At 35.6% G+C, this 26,220-nt stretch overlaps 2 protein-coding genes across 2 annotated transcripts; one reads left to right on the top strand and one right to left on the bottom strand.

The window, feature by feature from the left end:
- Positions 1–10,200: 10,200 nt before the first annotated feature.
- On the bottom strand, positions 10,201–13,342 carry LOC117330100 (myb-like protein X). Its single transcript, XM_033888319.1, has 3 exons — positions 12,187–13,342; positions 10,417–11,490; positions 10,201–10,214 (listed from the first exon to the last, which is right to left on the bottom strand). The coding sequence occupies exons 1-3, from the start codon at positions 13,340–13,342 to the stop codon at positions 10,201–10,203; spliced, it is 2,244 nt and encodes a 747-aa protein (XP_033744210.1).
- A 5,088-nt stretch (positions 13,343–18,430) lies between these two features.
- On the top strand, positions 18,431–19,767 carry LOC117329274. The gene is made up of 2 exons (XM_033887137.1): positions 18,431–18,598; positions 18,800–19,767. Exons 1-2 carry the CDS (start codon positions 18,527–18,529, stop codon positions 19,247–19,249), a joined length of 522 nt encoding a protein of 173 aa, XP_033743028.1. The 5' UTR covers positions 18,431–18,526; the 3' UTR covers positions 19,250–19,767.
- The last annotated feature ends 6,453 nt before the right edge of the window (positions 19,768–26,220 follow it).

Here is a 26,220-nt window from a genome sequence, read left to right as displayed (position 1 = left end):
TAAAATACTGAATACTTAATAGAAAATAACTAAATGTATGTTTAAACTCTTGTAGTAGTTGTAAATAACAGCTTCAATTCACATCAAAGCACCGGTAGACATACCCCTAGGTGACATGTTATCATGGACTAATCCAATCAGGCGGTGCTTCAATTTTTTTCCATAGAGGTATGAAAAAAATAATTAGGTCAATCAAAAAGCTGTACTTTTTTGTATGAAGTTAGTGTAGAAGTTAAAATAAATTCTAAATGATTTGATGAAAGTAGTTAAAATGTTGAAGGATCTTCTAAAGCTTTGCTGGTTAATTTGACATGTTCAATTAATTTTGACACAATAAAGTCGACTCAAGGGGCGCGCCAATTTATTGAATTTGGAATTGATATGTCAAATGTAAATCAAGTGTTTTAAGCGGGATTTTTATTCGAAAACGGGGATTTTTTAAAAACATTTATGCTAGGCTAGATCGTACATACCGTTTGGCGGTCTTGTTGCAGCTGTTCGATTTGCATCACAGGACTGGTTTGGAATTCTAGTTTTTTTCGTTTGTACTCGTGGGTGTCCATCAATTCAATGTTTGTCATCTTTGAGATTCGGATTTCCTTCTTGCCGCGGTCTCTTGAAGGAACCATGACAGCATTGTTGATCTTCACTGGCGATTTCAACTGAGCTGCATTGCTGAACATGGGGTGTTTTTCAGGCGAGAAACAGACCATTCTGTAGAAATCATCCTTTACTTGGACTGTACCGTTGAAGTATCGAACATTTGTCTTGCTGGTAGAGACATCGGTAATTTCATGCACATAGCCTGTTATTGGCGCAGAGTCGGTCTGACCGGTATCAAATTTGCGCTTTTGATTTGCCATTGTCGATTTTCGATGCGCTGCTGAAATGTTGCCAGATGAAGACGGAACGGAAAAGCACGGGATTCACGTTGACATGCGCAAACGATCTTCGGATTTCCGTGGCGTAAACGAGAGAAAGGGAGAACTGTTTAAACATTCTAACGTGATTATAATGCATGGTCTAAACGAAACATGATTGATGGGCCTAGTCTAGTTTTCAAAATGCTGTGATTTAGAGTTATTTCCCTTGGAAACACAAAAGCGTTCCATCGGACAAAATATATCAGAGATATTGAAAAACCGGAAACGCTAAGTGGTTACGTCGGAGTGTTCTAAAAATAGTTCACGTGAGATTCGGGTGGCAATTTTGCTTTTTGAAAAACTCTTTCATATTCTTCTTTTGATATAACCATAAATGGATCTACTTCATCTTCTGATTTTTTAACAATTGTACAAATTGTCCGATCTGGGTACTGTCACCTTAGGCCTACTCCTTACCTAGTTACAGATGGGAGGAAAACTTTGATATGTAATATAATAATAATATATAGTAATTTTCAGATGGCGTGGGCACAATTTTTGGAAGAACAAATAATGTTATGATCGATATGTTAATAAAAGAAAATGCAATTCCGGTTTTGAATGTATAATTTTCGGGGGGAAAAATAGGTAAAAATGCTTATTTCATGCTTGCAAAAATCATAGTTAAATATCTTAATAGGAAAACTGGTCATATCAGACCATGATATGATGTTTAAGTTTTATATTTGCAAAAATAACATGTTTAAACTAATATACTTAAAAGTAGTTAGTCAAGAAAAACCACCAGGTTCGTCTTCCGTCAGCAAGGACAATGAAGGAGTTTCCAATCTCTCTGAAATGTGTCTCTGCTGGTCCTAATGTGTGTAACAGTGACTGGTTACAGCAAAAGAAAAACTTTCGCAATACCAAAAATAATAGAAAATACCATTATATTTAGCTGAAAAATGTTGAGATACTATAGCCTATATAACATAGGTCCATTCGAATTTGGGCCTGATCCAGAAAACAAAATGGCCGACAGGCATCCATCTTTGATTTTGGTAGCTCAAGTCTGTTATCGCTATTTCTTGGAAAGTACTGAAAGGATTTTTCTCATACTTCCTATGTAGGTTCCCCTTGGTCCCTAGTTGTGCCCATTTGATTTTGGGCCTGGTCCAGAAACATGATGGCTGACAGGCTGCCATTATTGATTTTGACTATTGAAGTCTGTTATCTTTCTTTTTGGAAAGTATTGGAAGGATTTTTCTCAACTTCATATGTAGGTCCTCCTTGTTTTATTATAAGGAAGGAATATAGTGGGCCTGATTCAGTCACCTGCTAATGTTTTGTAGGACTGTCAATTAACTAATTTGTGAATGTGAAGCTGGTTGTTTTCGAGATACCGTATTTGACCCAATGTGCACCCAAGGCACTTCAAAATAAGGAAAATTGGACATTCAAATTTTATGGTAGCTACAATACCAGAAATAATGAAGCTGTTGTTCCTTTGTCAGTGTAAGTAACCTGGCATAAACTTGTCAATTTCAGAGCTTTAATCAGCATTGAATTCATTTTAATAAGTGAAATGTATTTATAAAACTAACTATCCTTTGCATACCTTATTTGTTTTGATATGTCAGAAATGACAGGGGACGGGTGCCTATATGGACAAAGGCACTTAATGGAGCAAATATGGTAGACTACTGGTAAAGAAATGCAGTAGCCTATATATCCTTTTATAATAAACTTGACAGAAAGTACATAAAACAAGAAAGTTGTTTTTGCAAAAGCCACAAATTTAATTCTATGAGGATTTGGAGAACATCAAGCATGGCAAATACATTTTTCATTCAAAATGAGATTGATATACATTTTTACTGAAATGGTATGCAGTGCATCAGGTGGTTCACCTATGAGACAATTGATCTACCAAGGACAAAGGTACATTCCTTTTGTTATTTTGTATCTTGACAAAAATGAGGAATTTTTGTACCTAGTCAGATTAGGGTATACATAAGAGAATCCTGAACCAATCATTTTTATGGATGTTAAAGTAATCATTTACATTTTAAAGAAAACCTTAAAAGACTTATGGGCAATAAGTGGTTGACTTAGAATATTATAACATACAGCCTCCATTTAATGTAGAGAGTTTACGAGCATTTACTGCTGTAGCAGTGACCCCTCTATTATCTCCTTACGTAGGCTGTTAACAGTGCACCTCGGGTATTTACATTTTGCTTAAATTCGTTGTGCAATGTAGAGAGTGAGTTTACGAGCATTTACTGCTGCGGCAGTGACTCCTCTACTATATACTTACCCAGCTGGTTCACAGTTTACCTTAATAGGCATTTGTATGCACATGGTAACCATAATTTCTTTTTAATTTCTTTTTATATACAGTATATTGTAGCAAAAAAGTTTGTTGAAAGATAGTGCTGAAGATTACAGTTGAGAAACATCCATAAAAGTACTATTCAGGACTTAATTTCTCAAATATTTTTTTTCCCCTGATAACATCAGTTATATTTTCAAACTTCAAATATTAATGATATTTTCGTGAAAAAAGAACATTTCAGTAGAGTCTAGTGAACCATAAACATATCAGTTGTCAAGTCATGGATATTTCATAGAATCTGTAGTAAATCATAAACATTTGAGTTTGAGTCTAAAAGCATTTCCCAGTGAACCATAAACATATTTCTGTAGAATGTTTAGTGAACCATAAACAAACATTCTCAGTGAACCAATAACATTTCAGTAGGATCTAGTTATAGTAAACCAATAACATTTCAGTAAATTCTAGATATAGTTAACCAATAACATTTCAGTAGATTCTAGTTATAGTGAACCGATAACATTTCAGTAAGATCTAGCTATAGTGAACCAATGACATTTCAGTAGGCTGTATCTATAGTGAACCATAAGCATTTTAGTACATACCACATACATCTCTGTTAGAATCTCATTGAACCAAAAATATTTCAATAGAGCATTATGTAGTATAATGTACAATGATTTCACAAATATAACAAGTATATTTACTTCAGTCTGCAATAAATCATGCACATGGTAATGCATGGTCAATAGAGAGGTTTACTTCAATAAAAGTTTTTGAAACATATCATATTGATTAATTTCTTAAGTGATTTCATATGAAAATGTCGTGCAAGATTGTCATGAAGATACTGAGTAAGACAATAATTATGATTGATTGTTTCATGTCACTAGACATTACTGTGTAAGTATGTTTAACAGCCATGTAGCTGTTAAAGGTTCAAAGTGTTCGGCACCAGTGTAAAATCCAATTTTGTCATCAGTGGAGTTTCAAAGTGTCCAGCACAGCTTGGAGTTCAGAGTGACAGATGCAGTTCTAGATCACATTTTCTCACCAGTGAAGCTTTAAAAGTGTCCAGCATACTCAGCACAGTTTCGAGTCAGTTTAGAGTGACTGATGCAGTTTTCTAGATCACATTTTCTCATCAGGGCAGCTTTAGTGCCCAACACAGTTGTGAGTTCTGAATGACTGATAAGTTCTAGATTACATTTTGTCATCGTTGGAGTTTTAAAATGTCAATCAAAGTTGTGAGTTCTGAGAGCGAAACCAATTTTCCATCACTGGAACTTTATTGGTTCAGAGTGGTCAATGCAGTTGTGAGATCAAAATTTCATTACTGGGGAAAGTCCATCACAGTGTAGATATTAAATCTGGCTTCTAATGACATTTGTTTAATATCAATATTCATAATAACATTCACAGTGTTTCGTTACTATAAATAACACCCTTTGTTTTGAGTCCAAAGCATTACTAGATTAGTTATTCTAAAACTTACACAGCATTTCATGGCAGATCTTCTACTGCATATATTCAACAATGAGGTATGATAATATGCGGAAAGCTATATTATTTTTTAGACAATTCTAGTAAATTTATAAAGTAATGTCATAGTCCTGTTTACAGTAATAGTCCCAATCACTCACTATGATTACGACACACAGCAGATGTGCTATTACTCTTGGGCTTATTGCAGAATAAATACAGTAACTGTTAGTCTGAATAATTCTGACTAAACATGCACTTTATCATAGTGCTAGGGGCATCCCTAGCAGTATGAAACCCACCAACCCTGGAGGCCCGGATATGTTATGCATTACCTCCATTTTACCTATATTTTAAAAAGTTCCGGTAAACAATTAAGATAATTTGGAAACTTCATTTAAATTGCAACATAAACAAGTTTATGATCTGTCCAGCAGCATTCTATAACACTTGTAGTATAATTTTGTATGTTGGTAAAGATAAGATCAAGAGTAGAACCATGATCTGTTGTTACAGAGGACACTATTTGTTTGCATTGGAATTTAGTTGTCATCCACTTAAGAAATTTGTCATTTGATCTAATGTCAACATTGAAATCACCAATTATGAGAAATGGTTCTTGAAGCTTTATCCGAGATGCAATGTGCGTTTCAAATTCTTTTTGTAATTTAGAATAAGTACACTGTGGTGATTTATAAACAATTGCAATTTGTGTAAATGTGTCATTTTTGTTTACATTTGTGACCATGCATTCAAAATCAAATGAACTAAATGAGTAAATATTTGACACATCAAGATTATTTCCGAAATACATTGCCAAACCATGATGGACAGTATTAGTCATTTGTTGGTCATTTCTTTCAATGTGAAATCCTTCAAGTTTAAAGCATTCATCAGAAACAGTTTGTTTCAGTTTTGTTTCTGCTAAAGCTAAAACATCAGCACCTATAATATTGTAATCACTTTTGATATCTGTGTGATGTAATGGGAGTGACCTAACATTTAGGAAAGCAACTTTCAATGTGCATGGTGAAAGAGTGTATGGTGGAATGTAACACAAGTCCATACTAGCCTCTGACCGTAGTCTTTCCATTTCTTCAGTAACTGAATGATCTACGGATATCTTTTCTTCATTCAAATTCAATAAATACAAGTCTGACAAATTTCTAACACGACTTAATGCTACATAGTGCATGTGAGGTTGTTTTCTTGGAGAAGTCATGTCCACAACAACTTTTTTCAAAGTACATCCTTGTGATTTATGAATAGTTTTTGCAGCTGCTGGTCGCAGTGGAAATTGTATCCTTAAGAAAGATTTTCGGTTGTACATGAAATTACGCTGAGTATCAAATATGGGAGTCCATGTATTGAGAACATCTTGCGAACGCAAGTGGCTATAAGTCCTCCTTGTGTCTATTCCTGTTGAGTCATCTTCAAACTGAACCCATATAATGCTTGGACGGTCAGTGTTCACTTGCTTGAAGTCAATTTTTCGTACATGGCAGCACGCACCATTCACTAATCCATCTGCAATATTTAGATTAACAGTGATTTCATATGGCATACCAACAGCAATTGGGACATCATTCACAAGTCCAGCAGTATTAGTCGTACTGACATTTTGGAGTGCTTGTATTAGTCGGTCTTTGACATTTGTAGGTATATCACCAACAACGGTATCAAGTGCTGGCACTCTGACTTTTGTAGTTGAAGCAAGGTCAAATACACCCCTATTGAAATCATCAACTTGCTTATTTGTGGTGAATAGATGTGGTGCATCTCTGGGGTAATGTTCATCAGTAGGATTGATCATTCTTGATTTCAGAACTACAATATCATCATCTGACATGTTGCCATTTTCCAATGAACGCATTCTGTTCAGGAGTTCAGCAAATTGTTTGTCATCTTTTTGACGCATTATTTCACTTAATTCATGGATACTAAATAATGCCTTCCAAAGATTGGTAGCAAGAGGACCCATTTGTTCGTCTAAATCTGCAAAAATCCATTTGTCCATAACAGGTTTCAATTGATACAAGTCACCTATAAGTATTACACTGACTCCACCAAATAATTGTCTCTGGTTTCCCTTAATTGTTTGTAGACATTCATTTATAAGTGACAGCATCTTATTCCCAACCATTGATACTTCATCTATGATGACAACAGACAGATCTCTATATTTAACCCTTAAGGAATTCAGAGTGTCAGAATCAACATGGTAGTTTCGGTAACCACGATTTGGTAGAATTTTGAATGCAGCATGTATGGTAGTACCATTAATATTATGTGCTGCTTTTCCAGTAGGAGCACATAGCAGAACTTTACAGTTGTCAGGATTTTCACCTTCCTCTGAACAAAGATGCCTTTTTAGTGCTTGATACAATGCCTTGATAACAACAGATTTCCCGACTCCTGCACCACCAGTTAGAAAAGCATACAATGGCTCATCTTTTGTTTTGATCCAGTGCAAAACATGCAAAAAAAATTCCCTCTGCTTAATGTTCAAATGTCTCACAAGTGCAAGATATTCTATATTTGGCAATAGAGTAGTTGAATGTTCTATTAATGGTACAGATTGCGATATTCCAAGGTCAACACCAATATCGTATTGCTGATGTGCAGCAGTTTCTGGTTTGTAGTATACAAACTGTCTGCTTTCATGTGAACCTTCTTGTTCATCTTCATGCTCAACATGCTGGGTTAATGGTGCAATCTGGTCAAATTCTCCATCAAGGTCCTCATGAGCTCTTTGCATCGCGCTATCAAGTTCATCGGTATGATGTTCGTATTCAGCAGACTTGGAATCTACAATAACTCTGACATGGTGATAGTGATCTTGGTATGTTTCAAATGCTCCTAGTAACTCTTTTTCCTCGTTCCTCCATGGGAAGAATAGCAGCAGCTTTTCTCTGTAGTGATTTTCACTGTCAGTTTTAACACTGTACCGAACATACCGAATAACTTTCCGAAGTTTTCTGCGCCTGATGATGATACCATTAGGTAATACAAGTTCTTTCCATTTTTCTGAAGGGTCTTGATCTTCTTCAATTTCACTTTCAGATGTGATAACGTCATCATCATTGGTATCTTCAACCGACACCTTCTTTTTTGGATATGTTATATCGCGTTCAGCAACATAGTCTGCTAGACACATTTTGTTTAGTTGCTTAGGGCGCTTGGCATATCTTTTCACAACGTTGTCACTTTCAATGTCAGTTGAATCTGGAGGTAATGACTCTAATGCATCTTTTTGCTTAAGAAGAAATGTCCGCTCTGATGAGTCTGATGTATTGATAAAGACAACATCTCTTGATGCCTTTGTGAGAGGAAGTTGCAAGGCTAGATAAGCTGCCTCCTGTGCTGAAACTTCAACACTGTTCAGAAACTTGTTTCCAATATGGCGTACTTGACGCTTGATATCCATGTTGCCTTTACGGGCCTCTTTGCATGCTTCATCAAGTAAAAGACTCATTCCTCTCTGTGATTTACCAATGTAAGATACAATATACACAGCACAGGCGTATGGGTCTACTACATATTGTAGATCATGATTTGCTTTCCATGCCTCCATTAAAGATGTCATATATGGATTAATCCGAACTTCACTTGGTTTTCTCTTCAAAAACACCTTTGGAGATTTAAGTGATGATCTGATACACAAGATATATTCTTGTTCTGATATTTCTGCTACCTCAGTGAGGAAATCCTCAAAAGTTAAAAGTTCAGTTTCTTTTAATTTTGTTATTTTTTCTTGAATTTCTGAATATTTCTTTTTCAACTTTGCATTTTCTTCATCTAGAGGTTCTAAAACCATTGTTCTAGGCATAGGTGGTAGAGGGAATCCAAATCTGCATACAGGTTTTCCCTTCTTTCTACAAGTTTTTGAATGCTTGTGAGTTTGAATGTCAACAAGAGATGACAATTGGTCAACATTTGCTTGACACGACGTATACTTGTCAACAAATTCAGCTATCTTGTCATCTGAATCTACTTTGTATTGAGGAGCATCTTGGATCCACATTAGCATGTGTATATGAGGTGAGCCTCTATGTTGAAATTCAACACGGTAGAAGAAGTCCTTCAGTATTCCAAGAGGAGCATGATCAGATTTCAAAACTGTGTTGATGAATTGCTGAACACGATGGTCAAAATATCTTGTACAAGTTACTGGATCTTTTTGTACTAGACGTGTTTTATCAACCCATGTCATGTTACTTATTTGGTCATCCGCGTATGTGATTTTATCATTTAATTCTCCAAGGATTTTCAACAGATCATGCCATCTGGTGTCACCTGCAGACAGAGAACTAAACCAAGTTGGTAGTCCAAGTTGTCTTATCATCGCGAATACATCTTTTTTTCTTTTTTCCAAGTACGGTGGAGAATTCCTGAGAGTTCTGAATATGTAGAATCCTTCATCAAGGTTGACTAACTTGTTCATTTGTGTTGGATTCAGAGCATCTGCAGCAGTCACATTTTTCTCTTTACTTTTGCATCTCCTGAGAGCTAAATAAACCTTGTCAGAAATTTGCTTCATCTGGATTTTTTTCATTTTGAAAAATAAATTTGGCACAGAATTGGCAGCTCTTCTGTCAATATTTCTAAGTTCCCATTTGACAATGTCGCTATAGTGAACCTTAGCATCTCTTTGAGAATTTTGTGTGCGTCTTTTACCACAAAATATGGAAGGGAAGGATAACTCTTCTGCATCTTTATCAGAGTATAAGCTCAGAGGATGCTGACCTTCACCTGGAGCAAATGTGTACATAGAATCATTTTGTGGACATATTGGTTCTATTAATGTGTCAGCATTTCCAATTACCTTGTCTTCATCAGATATTTCACTGAATGTATCAGAATCATTACCCTCAATATCCGATTCGCCATCTTGTACAGTAGATTTTTCAACAAATGTATGAATGATTTCTTTGGCATCCTTATTAATATTTGATAACCACTCTTTATCAATTTCGACACCAGACTCTTTGTACAAATCACCATTTTTGAACAGCCAATGTAAAGCAGCCATAACTTGGTTTGGTCGTACGTTTTCTGTGAATTCACATTTTTTGTAAGACATTTTTCTTTTTAATTTAACTGGTATGGTAGTTTTTTCAAACTGATGTGGCAATGCTTTAATGGTTGGCTGTATGTCGACTGGTACATTTACTACATTGCCACGAATACTTAACTGTCCACCTCTGGGAAGTTCACGCATTTGCATGAAAGGAATTCGTAATGCAACTAATCTTTCTTCAAGTGGATGTAAGTCTAATTCTGCTGGCTTATCAGGGAAAGACATTTTATTTGCAGTTGATAAAGAGGGCATTTTTCTATTACTTATGGAAGTTTGGCAAGTTCTACACAACCATTCTTTGTCATGCTTTGATTTGTATCCACTGACACATTTCAGGAAAAGATCACTATGGCAAATATTATCATTTATTTCTGCGACAGAATGTTTAAACCATGTTTGATGACAACTTGTACAAACATAGACTGGACCTTCTGATATCACTTTGTGGAATCTGTCAATAACAGCAATCAAACTTGTTCCTTTTTTGTATCCAGCTTCTTTCAACTTGAACATAGGGTCCTTTCTTTGTTTTTTCTTTGATATTTTCGCTGCCTTTCTTTCTTTCATTTTTTTTACCAAAATCTGCCTAAATGACTGTTTTGCAATTCTTTCTTTCTCTTGGTAAAATTTTGAATTTCTAGCTTTTCTCTTACTTTCAAGTCCAGTTTTTCTTTCATTTGCTTGATTAATTTCATCAGTTCTCCATTTCTGTTTCATTTTTGCTTCCTTTAGTCTAAAGCTTTCATCAGTCCTACTTTTCTGTTTACTTTGAAGTTCATTCTTTCTTTCTGATGTTCGGTACTTCTCATCAGTTCTCAGTTTTTGTTTTATTTTTGTTTCCTTTAGTCTAAAGCTTTCATCAGTCCTACTTTTCTGTTTACTTTGAAGCTCATTCTTTCTTTCTTTTACTCTGTAGCTGTTATTAGCTCTTATTTTCTGTTTACTTTGAAGTTCATTCTTTCTTTCTGATGTTCGGTACTTCTCATCAGTTCTCAGTTTTTGTTTTATTTTTGCTTCCTTTAGTCTAAAGCTTTCATCAGTCCTACTTTTCTGTTTACTTTGAAGTTCATTCTTTCTTTCTGATGTTCGGTACTTCTCATCAGTTCTCAGTTTTTGTTTTATTTTTGCTTCCTTTAGTCTAAAGCTTTCATCAGTCCTACTTTTCTGTTTACTTTGAAGCTCATTCTTTCTTTCTGATGTTCGGTACTTCTCATCAGTTCTCAATTTTTGTTTTATTTTTGCTTCCTTTAGTCTAAAGCTTTCAACAGTCCTACTTTTCTGTTTACTTTGAAGCTCATTCCTTCCTTCTCTTACTCTGTAGCTGTTATTAGCTTTTATTTTCTGTTTACTTTGAAGCTCTTTCTTTCTTTCACATGTGCGATATTTTTCATTCAATCTCTGCTTCCGTTTGTATTCTCTGTTGTAAATTTTTTTCCTCCCGATTTCAGTTTCTTCCTTCATTTGTTTATATTCATGACCTTCACTTGTTCTTTTAATATCCAATGCTTGTAATCTTTTCAAATTCATATCCTTTTGATTTTTGAAATATTTCTGTAGAAGTCCCAATCTATTTTGATTATTTCCCGTGTAATAACTGGATGGCGGGGATAGAGCTGAACTTTGCTGTATTTCAGGAGTAATATGTATGTCCAGGGGTTGAATTTCAAATTGTTCTTCTGCTGTTAAGTTGAGGCTTTCATAAAACTTGATCATGTACTCAACAAGTTCTATATCAGAAAAGAAAGAACAAAGCACAGCTTTCCCTTTTCGCGCATCTAGGAAGTCATTACCATGAGGATGTGAATCAAAGAAGTGAAAGTGTCCTTCACCAGTTTTCCAAAATGCTGATGTTATACAGCCTATTGTTATCAAGCCCATGGAGTGGTGTTCAAACATTGCACAAACAGCAGATTGAAGAGATAGTAAATTAAAATTGTTGTTTATATTGTAGATGGTTCCAACAATAATATTTAGTTTTTCAATGCAACATCTATGTGATAAAGTATTAATGACCGATGGAAGTTCTTCAAATTGCAATAAATAAGACCTGAAGTTACCATTTCTTTGGAGATCAGATATCACGGTATGATAGAGTTCATCTCCCTTTTGTAAAATTTCGTCAAGGACACTGGTTGTAAAAGATTTACATTGTTTTGCATACAGTAACATCATTAGAGAATTGCATGTACATTGACGGCCTCTTGAAACACTTGGAAATATACTATCTGACTGTGAATAACTTGCGAAAACATTCAGCTGTTTTGCATTATTCTGCTCCCTTGGATTAGATAATTGCACTATTCTTTCCTGAATTTGTACTGCCATTTCATCAGTAATCAACACAGGTTTTTGCTCTAACTTTCTTTTCTTAACATTTGAACAGGTGCTGTGCCTAGACTTCCGTTTTGTTGTTTGTTGATTACCTTGAATGTGACCGAAATCAGGAGATTGGGTTGTTTCATGTAACAACTCTTTCTGTACAATCTTTACAATGAGGTTACCACTTTTCTCTTCTTCTTCATACATTTCTTTTGTTGGAGAGCCTTTTCTTTTGGATTTTGCAATATTTCCAGAGTATCCTTTGTTTTTCTTTTTCAGAGTAATTTTTTGGTTTTCGGGAGGAAATTTTGATTCTACATATGGTTTTATTTTCCTGTTTCTTGTTTTTATTTTTCTTCCATTTGATTGATTAAAATCACAAGAATATCTAACTTTAGATGTGCGCATCTTTTTCTTGTTTAGTGGTTTTTTTTCTTCAACTTGTTCATCTAACAATGTTTTCTTCAATGGTATAACTTTTCTGTTTAACTTTGCAGTAGCAAGCATGATATTGTAAAGTGGTCGCTTCCTTCTGCTATGCAGATTTGTTTTATTCCCTTTAAAGGGATTTTTCCTATCGTATTTAGCTGTAATCAGCATTATATTGAATAAAGGATTTTTTGAAGACTGTTTTGTGGGTCTCAAAATTTGTTTACTAGTTCTGGGTTTCTTTGTTTCATTTACCTGGTTCCGGGAGGAATCATTAACAGTTTCACCAGTATGTTGATTTTGAGGTTCAACTGAACTTTCTCTTTGTATTTCTTTGTGACCTTCATCAAGAGCTTCATTGTTTGATTGCTTTGTGCTGATGCAAGCTTCACTTTGAGATTGCTTAGGGCTTTTGTGAGCTTCATTCTGAGATTGCTTAGTGCTCTTACGAGCTTCATTCTGAGATTGCTTTGGGCTCTTACGAGCTTCATTCTGAGATTGCTTTGGGCTCTTACGAGCTTCATTCTGAGCTTGCTTTGGGCTCTTACGAGCTTCATTCTGAGATTGCTTTGAGCTCTTGCGAGCTTGCTTTGGACTCTTGCGAGTTGGGTCGCTAGGCTGTGTTTTTACCGAGGCCACTTCCTCAGTCACGTCACTTGTTAGGTCACTTGGCTGTGTTTTTAACGAGGCCACATCCTCAGTCAAGTCAATGTCGCTATGCTGTGTTTTTAACGAGGCCACTTCCTCAGTGGGGTCCGTCATTCTCTTCTCAAGGGATCTCCACATCCCCTTCTTTGCCAAAGACTTCTTCTGGTTCTTCCTTCGGGGCATCTACAAAATACACAGTAAAAACATATTCATTATTCATTGAGTAACCAGTGTTGTTTGGCCCTAAACAAATTTTTGATGGGTTGTAAAAATTTCAATTCAATATAATTTATTAGAGTAAGTGTTAACTCTTTAACACCTAAACTTCTGTCATTACTCCTATGGCTTGATGATTGTTCTATTACATGGTATTACATATTCAGCACACACACTATCATTGTCTTCTAATGATTGTTTTAATTTGAACATCAATGGCTCTAAATGTTATAACAAAATGTTTAGTGAAAAGATACAAAAAATGACCCAGACCTTTGACCCAGTAACCTTGAGAACTTATCATTGACTCCTCGTAAAATTCTGACCAACTTTGCTTCATGTCATAACACAATCTTCAGAAGATAGCTTCAAGATACAAAATTTGACCTTGACCATTAACCTCTGATCAGTTGACTTCTTGTTTAATAAGCATCGCTTTGCTTCATAATGCCTTCCTAAAATGTTCATTTGTGATATTACAAGTATACATATTTGTTAAATCAAAATATCTTCAATATTTTAGAAGTTGCAGCACCAACAGGAAACAATTAGATAGTTATGCAAGTACCAGGTTGTATTATGACAGAGAACGTAACAAGAAACTGTAACTTTCAAAAACATGTTAATTATGAAAGCTTTGATTTTCAACAACCCTGAAGTTCTTTCTCTTTCCAAGGTATTTTGTGTCCAAAGTGTCTCAAGTTCAATAAAAATTCCTGCAGGAATGAGGCTGCTAGAGTATTAACAATGATTTTCTAAAAATAGTAATGGTGACCTTGACCCCACAATCCTGAGATCCAAGCTATTATCAACCTTCGGTGACCTTGACACAACAATCCTGAAACTCTCTTGTCGGACCCTCGTATTTTGTATGTGTGTTAAGTTTGATCAAAATACTTCAAGGATTGAAGCTGCTAGAGCTATGAGAAGATTTTCTATAAATAGTAACGGTGACCTTGACCCTAACACGAAACTCAAACCCATTCAAGGTGTTAACCAACATGTGAAGTTTGGTGAAAATCGGTTGAGAAATGAAGTCGCTAGAGTGACAAAAAAGTGAACATATGTACATACGTACATACAAAGTGCTATATACCCTCTGCAGTAGTAGAGAGGGGATAATTAGTCAGATCAGGATCCAGGTTTCCATATGATGTTCTTGTATGATGAATGGTGCTTATTATTGTTCTGCCAAATTGGTTTTAACAATACTTGCGTACCTTTATTGTGCAAGCTAGCTAGCTAGTATTTTGTATTCGTCATTTTTGGCCAAGTTTATAACTATATTTATAGCTTACAAATTAGCAAAACCCATCAATATTTTGAAAACAATTGTGATCGGCAGCAATGTTTGCTTATCCAGGACAGATCTACATATACCAGTATAAATTCCTATTCTGACCTCATCACTGTAAAATTGTAGTATACAGCTCTCATGAATACAATTTGGGTTTACTTATGATATGCAAATGCTAAACAGAATGTAAATAATATACAATGTACTATATTTGTATCTCCATTTCTAGACATGAGGGGTATTTCACATACAATGTACATTAGTACAGTAAACCATGATATGACAATTTATTGTCTAGCTTGGGATCCGGACATGCTGTATGTCAAAGAGCTACCACACTGATAAATGTTTGCATTTAAAGTACAATATATATCAAAGCATTTTATAAAAATAAAGGCCGATAAATAGCGTTGCATGGGGCAATCCACTGATTTCATACCTGGTCGAGGTGTCAGCTAAAGGCTTGGTATGAATGCTTGTACTAAACTATGGCCGATTACCGTTAGCAATCACAAAGATGATTCCCCTTAGCTTCTACCACATCTCACTCCAGACACCACTGTCACCTCAAGGACTTTTAAAGGTGTGTTGAAATTTGAACATTCATGGCTGTGACTATTAACAGCAATGTGTAGACATCTACGTGTAACTGTTGCACAAGTGTATAACAGTTTATGACTGGCTCATTCATTTCTTGACTGTAAGGATCAGTGCAAGCTTCATTTACAGTTGTGAATTATATTACAATATACTGTAAATTCTTTTAAAGCATGATATTTAGCATGTTATTGCACGTAGAGGACCAATGTAATTATAAATATATCTACAGTTCAATTATACATTGAAATTAAAATGCTACAAAAATTAGCATGTGGAATAACATGCATGTTAATCTGACAGGAGCAAAAATAAAGAATTTTTTGTGTGAACAGGATTTATTTTTCATTATACACATGGCGATAACTAGAAGGAATATTCATACCCTGCCTACACTGCTCTCCGGCAGGGTATGAAGTCCCTCCCATTGCCGATAGTGTAGCAAGCCCCGATGCTATTCACATCGGGCAGTATCAGCAGTGGTACAATTTTTCTCAGATGAAAAAAACACATGTAAATTGATGATTCTGGTATCTATTATGAATATTCAAGCAACAAACCTGCACATTACTTCAAATGTTTGACAATAAATAGTAAAATCCAAAACGAGCAAGACACACGGAGATATCAGTTCAAACATACCGCCATCTTTGATACAAGTGTAAAGGTCAATTTCCTTATAAGGAAATCAAAATAAATTGATGCTAATGAGGTTTCCGCGATATTTCAACAGAAAAACAGATTCGGAGTAATATTTATAGAGTTACAAAAGAGTGGTTAAATATCTCTGATTATGTATTTATTTATCGTAGTAGCTTCATCCATATATGAATCACGGGTTCCATATTTGGGTTAGAATCCTCGCGAGAGTTCTTCGAAAAGTATCATGGCGGATCACGGAGACAACTCCGAGCAGTATGATATCAGAATATGCGAATTAAAGATTTCTAGATTAGACGGTAGGCCAATACATTGCAAAATTGTATTAGAAATGTTTAATTATACGAACTATTACTCCAAAGTTAAACGATATCCGCTATTTGTAGCATTTTCGAGGTTCACTGTTTTGCTACATTACGAGCAATGGGAGGGAATCGTAGCTCTGACGACGACCATCTGTCAGAAATTGTTCGTCCGCCGTCTAGAGCTACGTTATCGAGCTAGGCGATAACAGCTGGCAACCGTATTCTGACGTAGCTACTTCCTGAATCCTGTAGTTTTTTTCAAATTCCAATGCAATCCAGATCACACAAAAGTTCTGATGGTAATTAACTGTCATCGGGATTATGTTGATATGATCGAGGTGAAGCTGCTGATACCTGATGGTTGTATATATAACTAGTACGAATAATCTTACCCTGGATCCTTCCTTCCGTCTGAGACCAATACAAAATATGCCCTTCTGTAAGGCTATGTTATCAAAGTCTTTGCTTAACTTGTCTCAGCAAAATGTTTTATGACAATTAAAAATTGCTGCATTTTGTAAGAAATATCAATTTATTTACACAATCTGGCATTGAATTTATATTAAATATGTGACTATGGTATAAATGATAAGACCACGTATTGCCATTTCAAATACAAGATCAAAGCTACAAAGTTACTAGTATATGTTATTTTTCATAGATTTCTGCGAGTTAAAACATCATCATGTCCAATATAATGGGAACGCGGTACTTGGCAAATAAATAACACGGATTACGTGTCGGGAGCTACAACGAAAGAAACAGAGGGGCCACACTAAAATACGCCATAGGGAAATATACGCCATAGGTACGCCATAGGAGTTTTTCGCACGCCATAGCAAAATGTAATCGATATATACACAAAATAACTTGTTTTTTTCATTGATATACCTATTTTACAGGTTCTGATAAAGTTTCATTTCAAACAAATGTGTACTTTGTAAGAAAATCGGTCTTATTTGCGTAGTCAGTTTCAAGCACTTTACACTACTAGATCCTCTACAGTACGCCATACGTGTTTATGCACGCCATAGCAAAGTTCAAGGGTTGTTTCTGCAAAATCAATGAATGTTTCACATTGTATGTGTATTATACATGGAAGATATTAATCTATATATCTTAAATCATGTTTACTTATATATAATGAGCACTAAAAGATTTCATCTATTATGATTATGTTGCTCATCATTATTTTTCATATCTTCCCTTATGAAATTGTGTGTAAGTGAGTGTGAAAGGTGTGCTGTTTAGACTATGTATAATTATTATACCTATCTGCAACTGGTCTATGGAAAAGACTTAAATAGGGTAATCCTGTTGTCTGATCCTATTATTTCATATATATAAATATTTAAAATAAAACTTAACAAATGATAATAATATACATAAATAACATTTAAATTTCTAATATAATTATGTTTATTGATTGTATGTATATTGAACATGTATTTGTATATATTTGGAATAATAAAATAATTTTTGAATTGAAATGGAAGCATGTATTGTACAGACATTATTACACTACACCAGAGACATATATATATACATCTGTATATATGTCTCTGACTACACATAATATCATACATGTATTAAAACAACTTCAATTTCAAAAGGAATCACACAATAAAAGATTTATTTTCAACATTTTATTTTGTGTGTGTTTTTTTTCTTTTTTTTTTTTTTCATTGATTTCATAAAATCTTTTAATGTATACAACTTATTAAATAGTGACACACTTAAAGTATGCATGTTTCATAACATTGTAACAATTTTTCCACTGGCAGCAATGTTTCCATCATCAAGGTACACTAGTATTTGTTGTTACAAGAATACTGAACACTTTTCATTACCTTTACCTGTACAGTTAACATCAGTCCAAATACTTAATTCATGTGTTAATGAACTTAGTGATTCAATGCTGTTCACATATACACATAATCCCAAACCATTAAACAATTTGTGAACAGTGTTTTTCATTATTAATGAGTGGTCAAATAATGTGTTGTTTACTTAATGAATTAATATTTTCTAATAAGTGTTCACAATTACATCACATTGAATAGTGTGTAAACATAGATACTCATAAACAGGTTGATGAAGGATGTTGATAAATGAACTTAAAATCAGGACATTCCATGAGCAATTAAAGAAAATAAGTTATTAAAGGTAATTAATTATAATAAGCTGTCCCTGCATTGTGTCAGATGGTATAAATAAGACCCTTTTCAATTTCTGTTCATTCTATTACCTTCCCCCTACAAAGAAACATTCATACTCATCTATTACCCAGCAATGGCCAAGTTTGCAGTATTTGGGAGCAGCTATGTTACTCGTCTTGAGAGATATTGTCATGGTGATCTTAAGGTAAATAATGATAGCAAATGTGTTTGAGAATAGAATAAATATCAAAAACTCTATTTGTTGGGTAATTCCCAAAATGCAAGTAATATTAAAAAAAAACAAACAATAATAATAACTGTCAAAGTTGGTATTTGAATTTAATTTTTCAATCTTGTTCACTAATATGAAATATTATGCTTATTCATACTATTGTTTCTTATGCAGGTTCCTGGCACCGTCAGATTCTTCGGGAAGGGTGGCATGCGTTCTGATTCGATTCCAAGACAATTACTTAGAGACCTGATAGAGTACAACCCTGATGTTGTACTCATCCAACTAGGAGGAAATGACATGATTGACATCTCAGCGACATCATCCCCCAACGACATTTTCCAGAGACTTCTGACACTGCAGGTGGACCTACATCATGCTGGAATTCAGGAGGTGTACTTTACAGAGATTGTGCGACGTGGTAACTTTGACAAGTCCCCAGGCCTGACAGCGACCTCTTTTGAGAAACAACGGAAGAAGATAAATCGACTACTGCTGACTAGACTGAGATACATCAAGATTAGAGTTAACTTTCCAGAGGACTATGACCGTGACCAAGTGCATTTCAACGACTCAGGACTCAGGACCCAGTTCCATGCTTTGAGACAACCATTTTTTGCATAATTGATTGAAATTGGTAAACACCTTTTATTATGTCATGTTACGCTTTGTAATTTATAATATGTTTCAAGCATTTAATCTTAAAAATGATTGATTTATTGATAATGGGTAATAGAGACAATGTTATAAAACATATACTTTAAGTGTGTCACTATTCGCTAGATTTGAAAATTTATGACATTGTAAAATAAATAAAAAGGTTGTATTAAATTTATGTAATTCATTTTGAAATAGAAGCTGTTTTGATATATATTATGTATATTGTTATAATGTATGTCATATGTTTCAATATTTAATCTGTTGAAAATGAAAATACACATGCATCATAATTCTATGTGTACAATAATGATTTCTTTAAATATATCATTTGTAGATTTGATAGTAACATGAATTTGAAAAATTAATATTTTTATTTTACTACAAAAAATAAATAAGTTTTCAGTATTTAATTGCAACTGGTCATTTCTAATAATATATGATTATATCACAATTTATATTTGTTTATGTTATTTGTATTACTAAATACAAATTGTTTTACAAATGTTGTATATATTACATTATGATTTATGTTTTCATAAATAAATAGGCCAGTGTTTCATAGTGAGTCAAATATTGTGTTGTTCATTTTGTAAGTGTAAGAGTTACTTCCCTTGGGATTGACTCGGAAATCGTGATGGACAAAATCATTGTTTTTCATACAAAATACACATTTTTATTTAATGACACTTTTACATATCATGTATAATACATATACAACGATGAAAAAACATTGATTTTGCAGATTAACACTTTGATTGCTCTATGGCGTGAATATACACGTATGGCGTATTTTAGTGTAAAGTGCTCTCACCTGGCTGCGCAAACAAGATCGATTTTCTTACAAAGTACACATTTTTTTTCAATGAAACGTCATCAGAACCTGTAAAAGGGACATACCAACGCAAAAAACAATTCATTTTGTGAATCCATCGTTTCTATTTTGCTATGGCGTGCGGAAAACCCCTATGGCGTACCTATGGCGTATAATTCCCTATGGCGTATTTTAGTGTGGCCGAAACAGAGTCGTCATAAACGAAATAATTTTGTCGAAATGCATGCCCCTGACAATTAACTATAATATATGTGTGACAATAAACAGGGATTAATGAATCCAGTGTTGCGTACGTAGAATCTAAGGGCAAATTTGTTGCAAATAAACTGGTTTCGGTTTGGGTTTATGGTTTAAACCTGGTTTTCAAAACGGTTTGTAAACTAAAACTGGTTTGCTCTTGAGAAACAAATGCAAAATTCTAGTTTTCAATATGGTGTCTTTGGAAGAAAAAGCTTCAGAGCAGTATTTGAAACGTTTATACCTCCTGAACGCACAAAAATCCCCCGAATCCCAAATTATGTTGAAGACATACTTCCACAATGCAATGACAGGGAAACGCATGCAGTTCTAGCAGACTTTCTTTCAAACACAAGGGAAAAACTGTCATACCAATGGGAAAACAATTATTAATATTTATAATTTATATTTTATTTGTCCAGTCAAATGACACTACAAGCCATAGCTGGAGCACGTAGCGCACTTCAAGAGCACATTCTGCATCTTGTTTTCAGATACGAAACCTTCCAAACCACAACCGGTGGTGGTTTGAATGGTTTAATAAACTAGTTTAGGTTTATCACAAACAAATGAATGAACCGGTTTCAGTTTAAATGTGGTTTGAAACTGGTTTACTCAACAAATGGAAAGTTTACAGAACCGGTTCGAAACTGAAACTGGTTTTAGGAGAACAAATTCGCCCTAAGCAAATGATGAAAATCGCTGCTGCTAACACTGTTAGTAACAGACCACGTGTTTGAACAACGACACTTCTTCGATGTATTTCTTTCAGATAACAGTGCGTTTTCGTTTAAAATCATGTCACATATAAATCATATAATGTAACTGAGAAAATGGCATATTGATTATGAAAAAGAAACATCAAATCGATACGTGTGAATGCCTTTTCTTTGGCAGAGACTTTTGCGCATGCTCCGGGGGAGGAAAGATGTCTTCTCTCAGCTCCGACACTTACCTGGAATTTTAGTGTTTCTAACCTCAATTTGCCCATTGTCTCTTGTATTCTGACATTTTTGTGGTCAGATACTAACTTGGAAAATATTCTAACTCATATATTTTCATTTTGAATACTACCCTGTACAAAAACCGTAGTTAATCTCCACCTGGTGAGTTGACTTCAACTCCACGAGATTCTCGCACTTCCGCTCCAGAATTCCGGTGTAAACAAACTTGCACTGGGGGCCACCATTCTCCCACATTTCATCATCATACTAACACTTGCTCATTTGTGTGTCTATCATTTGTGCCCTAGGGTCGCACTAGGGACGAAGCTATAATCATTCATCTGTGATAATATTGTACTGTGTGCATTGTCTTTCACCGGTCCTCCCCTTCACTACATCAGAAGTCGACCAATCCATGTGCGATGGCTACCAGTACAGTTATCATGCTCTCGGTATGTATCATTATAATCTTGCCGCTTACAGATGTGCCTCATGACGTGAGTGTTGCATCAATCAATACTTTCATTAGCAGCCCTGTCCTAGATGCCTTGTATATTACCTACAACGCCCCCGCAACACCAGATATACAACCTAATCATCTCCAATATAAACTGGTATACTCTGACAACCTGTGTATACAAACTACTTGTACAAATCTAGCATTGTATCGTTTCCTCCGAAACAAAAACAAACTCATCCCTGTCAAACTTAAATCAGGTAAACTTACCTCTCTCTATATACTCTTGCTCCTTCTGTCAGCAAATGACATAGAGCAAAATCCTGGACCAGCAAACGACAGCTCTAAATTTATGTGTGGCTCATGTGATAAAACTGTAACCTGGGATCACCGGGGTATCGTTTGTGAAACATGTGACCAATGGTTTCACACGGACTGCCAAAATATTCATACACAAACCTACGATAATTTAAATGACAGCATGGTAAGCTGGCACTGCTTATGTTGCAACCAACCAAATTATAGCTCCATCAACTACGACCTACATGGTATTAGTTCATCAAACAGATTTGATGTACTCTCCTGGCTTAATAACAACTCTTCACAATTACCACAATCTCCCCCCAAACCTATCCACTCATCAACACCCAATAGGAATGCCAAGTGCAGAAAAAAATCACCACCAAAGCCCCTCAGAGTACTCAATATCAACTTCCAATCTATCAGAAACAAAAAACATCTCCTCTGCAATATCTTAGAGAGTTCTAAACCTGACATCATCCTAGGCACAGAAACATGGCTAAACCCAAATATCGGTGATGCAGAAATATTTCCTCCTGACTTTACCATCTATAGAAATGATAGAAAAAAGGATGACACTAGCAAAGATGGGGGTGGAGTTCTAATAGCCATAAATAACCAATACATCAGCTCTGAAGTTGAGGTCCTCGCACCACCTCAGGATTGCGAAATAATCTGGGCCAAGATAGACATTGTAGGCAGTACGTCACTATATCTCTGCTCCTACTACAAACCTAAGACCACAGACGATAGAAGTTCCCGAGGTTTTGATATATCCATTAGGCGTGCCACCCAAATTCAAAATGCCTCCTTCCTCATTGGGGGAGACTTTAACCTCCCAGGCATTGACTGGAAAAATATGCAACTCAAACCAAATTGTGCTAATCAAGCTATCCATACAGATTTCCTCAGCCTTTTAGACGACACTGGACTTACCCAGCTGGTAACTGATCCCACCCGAAATGAAAACACTCTTGATCTCCTCATCACCAATTCATCCATCCTCTTCCAACGTTTAGAAATCATGCCCGGTATCTCAGATCACGATATTGTTTTCGCTGAAATGCAGTGTACCCCTAGAAAAATAGCCCAGAAACCCCGCCAAATTCCACTCTATAGAAAAGCAAACTGGGACCAAATTAAAGTTAAATTGAACTCTACATTTGTATCTTTCCCAGACGGGGACCAGAATGATGTTAACTATCTCTGGAATCACTTCAAAAACACTGTCTCTGAATGCATAAGGGAATTTATTCCACATCGAAACGCCAAAAGCAAAGATGGAAACCCATGGATAACACCCAAAATTAAGCGCCTGATCAGCACCAAATTTAGACTTTACAAAAAAATGAAAAAATCAGGACGCACAGAAGATAGAGACAAATACAAATTACTAAAGAGCAACACACAAAAACTCATTAGGCAGTCATATTGGAAATATATTGAAGATGTTGTCTCCCCCCCCCCCCCCCCCCCCCCCCCCCCCCCCCCCCCCCTATTTCTTCTTCTGGCGAAAACGACTACTCACCAATGAAACGCTTCTGGACATACATTAAACACAAAAAAGCAAACTATTCAGGTGTCCCCTCTTTAAAAAGTGATGGGAAACTAATAACTGATCCCTCAACAAAGGCAGACATCTTAAATAAACAATTTCAGTCTGTGTTTACACCATCAGAACACTTCTCAGATGCACAGCTCACACAAAAATATAACCTGGGCCTTCCAACATTTCCACCCATTGAAGACATCACCATCACTGTAGAGGGTGTAAAGAAACTCCTCCTAAACCTTAAACCCGCAAAGGCCCCAGGCCCAGACGGTATCAAACCAAAATTTTTGAAAGAACTTGCAACAGAAATAGCTCCAATACTGGCACACATTTTCCAACAGTCTCTAAATACTGGCGTAGTCCCTCTTGACTGGCGTACAGCACATGTTTCTCCTATATATAAAAAAGGTTCAAAGTATGATGCAGAAAATTATAGACCTATTTCTCTAACATGTATTTGCAGCAAACTCCTTGAGCACATTATTGTCAGCAGCATAATGTCTCACGCAGACCAACATAATATCTTATACCCTTTCCAACATGGTTTTCGGCAATTTCGATCTTGTGAAACCCAACTCCTAGAGTTTGTGGAAGACATTACAAAAAATATTGACAAAAATAAATGTACCGACGCCCTCATCCTTGATTTCTCGAAAGCATTCGACAAAGTCAGCCACAAGCTCCTATCTCACAAATTGAAACAGTATGGTATTGTGGGTAATACACACCGCTGGATTGGAAATTTTCTAGAAAACAGACGCCAGTCAGTAGTCCTCGAAGGCGAACATTCTTCACTTGTACCAGTAGAGTCAGGGGTACCCCAGGGGTCGGTCCTTGGACCAAGTCTGTTTCTATTTTATATAAACGACATGCCCCAAGGTTTATCCTCCTCTATCAGACTTTTCGCTGACGACACTATTGTTTATATCACTGTCTCCTCAGACAGGGATGCACAAACATTGCAGTCTGACCTAGACAAACTGGCAGCCTGGGAATCTAAGTGGAAAATGGCATTCCATCCTAAAAAATGTAATGTCCTCTCCGTTACCCAACGTAGAAACCCAGTGCAACATGAGTACTATCTCCATGGCCATTGTCTAGAACATGTGGATAAAGCTAAGTACTTGGGAGTTACCATCCAACAAAATCTTAATTGGGGCCCCCACATACAAAACATCTGCAATAAAGCCAACAAAACACTAGGTTTTCTAAAACGAAACTTAAACATCAATTCCATTTCTGTGAAACAGCAAGCATGTAAATCATTAGTTCGGCCTTCAGTAGAATATGCTTGTACAATTTGGGACCCACATCTAAAAAACGACATTGACAAACTAGAAATGGTCCAACGACGAGCCGCCCGCTTTGTGACACACAGGTATCACAACACATCCAGTGTTGGCGATATGCTCCAAAGACTAGGCTGGCGTAGTCTTTCAGACAGGCGTAGGGATGCCAGACTCACTATGCTGTATAAAATCACACACAGCCTTGTTGCCATCAACAAAGACAATCATCTCACCACTCAAAACCGTCAAACTCGACTATCACACTCCTTTTCCTATCAAATCCCGCACTGCCGCACCACCTGTCGTAAAGAATCTTTCTTTCCAAACACCATATCCGAATGGAACAAACTCCCTCCTGATCTCATCTCTGCAAACACTATTACTGCCTTCAAATCCCAGCTCTCTTCCTACAAATATTAATTTCGTCCTCAATGTACATAGTTTTAACCTGATAATTTAGTGCTACTTCTTATTTTTCCCTTTAAGCATAGCGCAGATCATTGACAGCATCTTCATAATGTTGAAGGAGGTCAACAATCGGTAGAAGTAGAAGTAGAAGAGAAAAACACACAAACTCCATCTTACCTTCCAGTTTTGCAAGAATACCGTACTTCCGGTTTAAGCATCCGGTAACGAATTGGAGAGTTCGAATACCAGTATCCTCGGTTTTTTTATCGATCATTTTAATTATTATTATTATTTTATTTTTATTAATCAATGCTTTTTTAAGCAAATAATACAGAACTATGAACTAAGAAAAATGACATTTACCAATTTTATTTGTGATACATTAATCCAGGGTTACGTAAGACTGTTTCCAAACTAAATGTTGCACTGCACATAAATATTAACATGCTAATTAATTGCTTTTGTCCCTAACCCTCAGACAACACAGGAACAAGACCAATGAGTAATACAGAATGGAGTCCACAGCCATAAACACAAAAGATTCTCAAGAATTCACAAAAATTCTTTTATTAGGCCACACCCCTCAGGCAACTGACCATGGGGGTCAGACCCACCATTTATACAAAATTGGTTCCTCTTCACCCAAGGATGTTTCAGAACAAATATGGATCAAATCCCTATAATGCTACAGAAGAAGAAGGATTTTAAAGAATTTGCTATATTTCCCCTATTTGATTTTTTTTTTCAAATTAAGCATTCGATTGTAATACAACAATTTACTCGTCTATAATGAAACATTTGAATTAGAAATAGCATAATCATGTCCACAAGTGAAAAAAAAAATCGAACATCGGCCTTATAAATACTAGTATTTATAAGGCCGAGGTACGAATTTTTTTGAAATTAAGCATGCGAT

The sequence above is a fragment of the Pecten maximus genome, chromosome 6 (assembly GCF_902652985.1).
Source record: "Pecten maximus chromosome 6, xPecMax1.1, whole genome shotgun sequence".
Taxonomy (NCBI): Eukaryota; Metazoa; Mollusca; class Bivalvia; order Pectinida; family Pectinidae; genus Pecten; species Pecten maximus.
The sequence above is the reverse complement of the archived record's forward strand: the minus strand, read 5'-3'. Positions and strand labels throughout refer to the sequence as shown.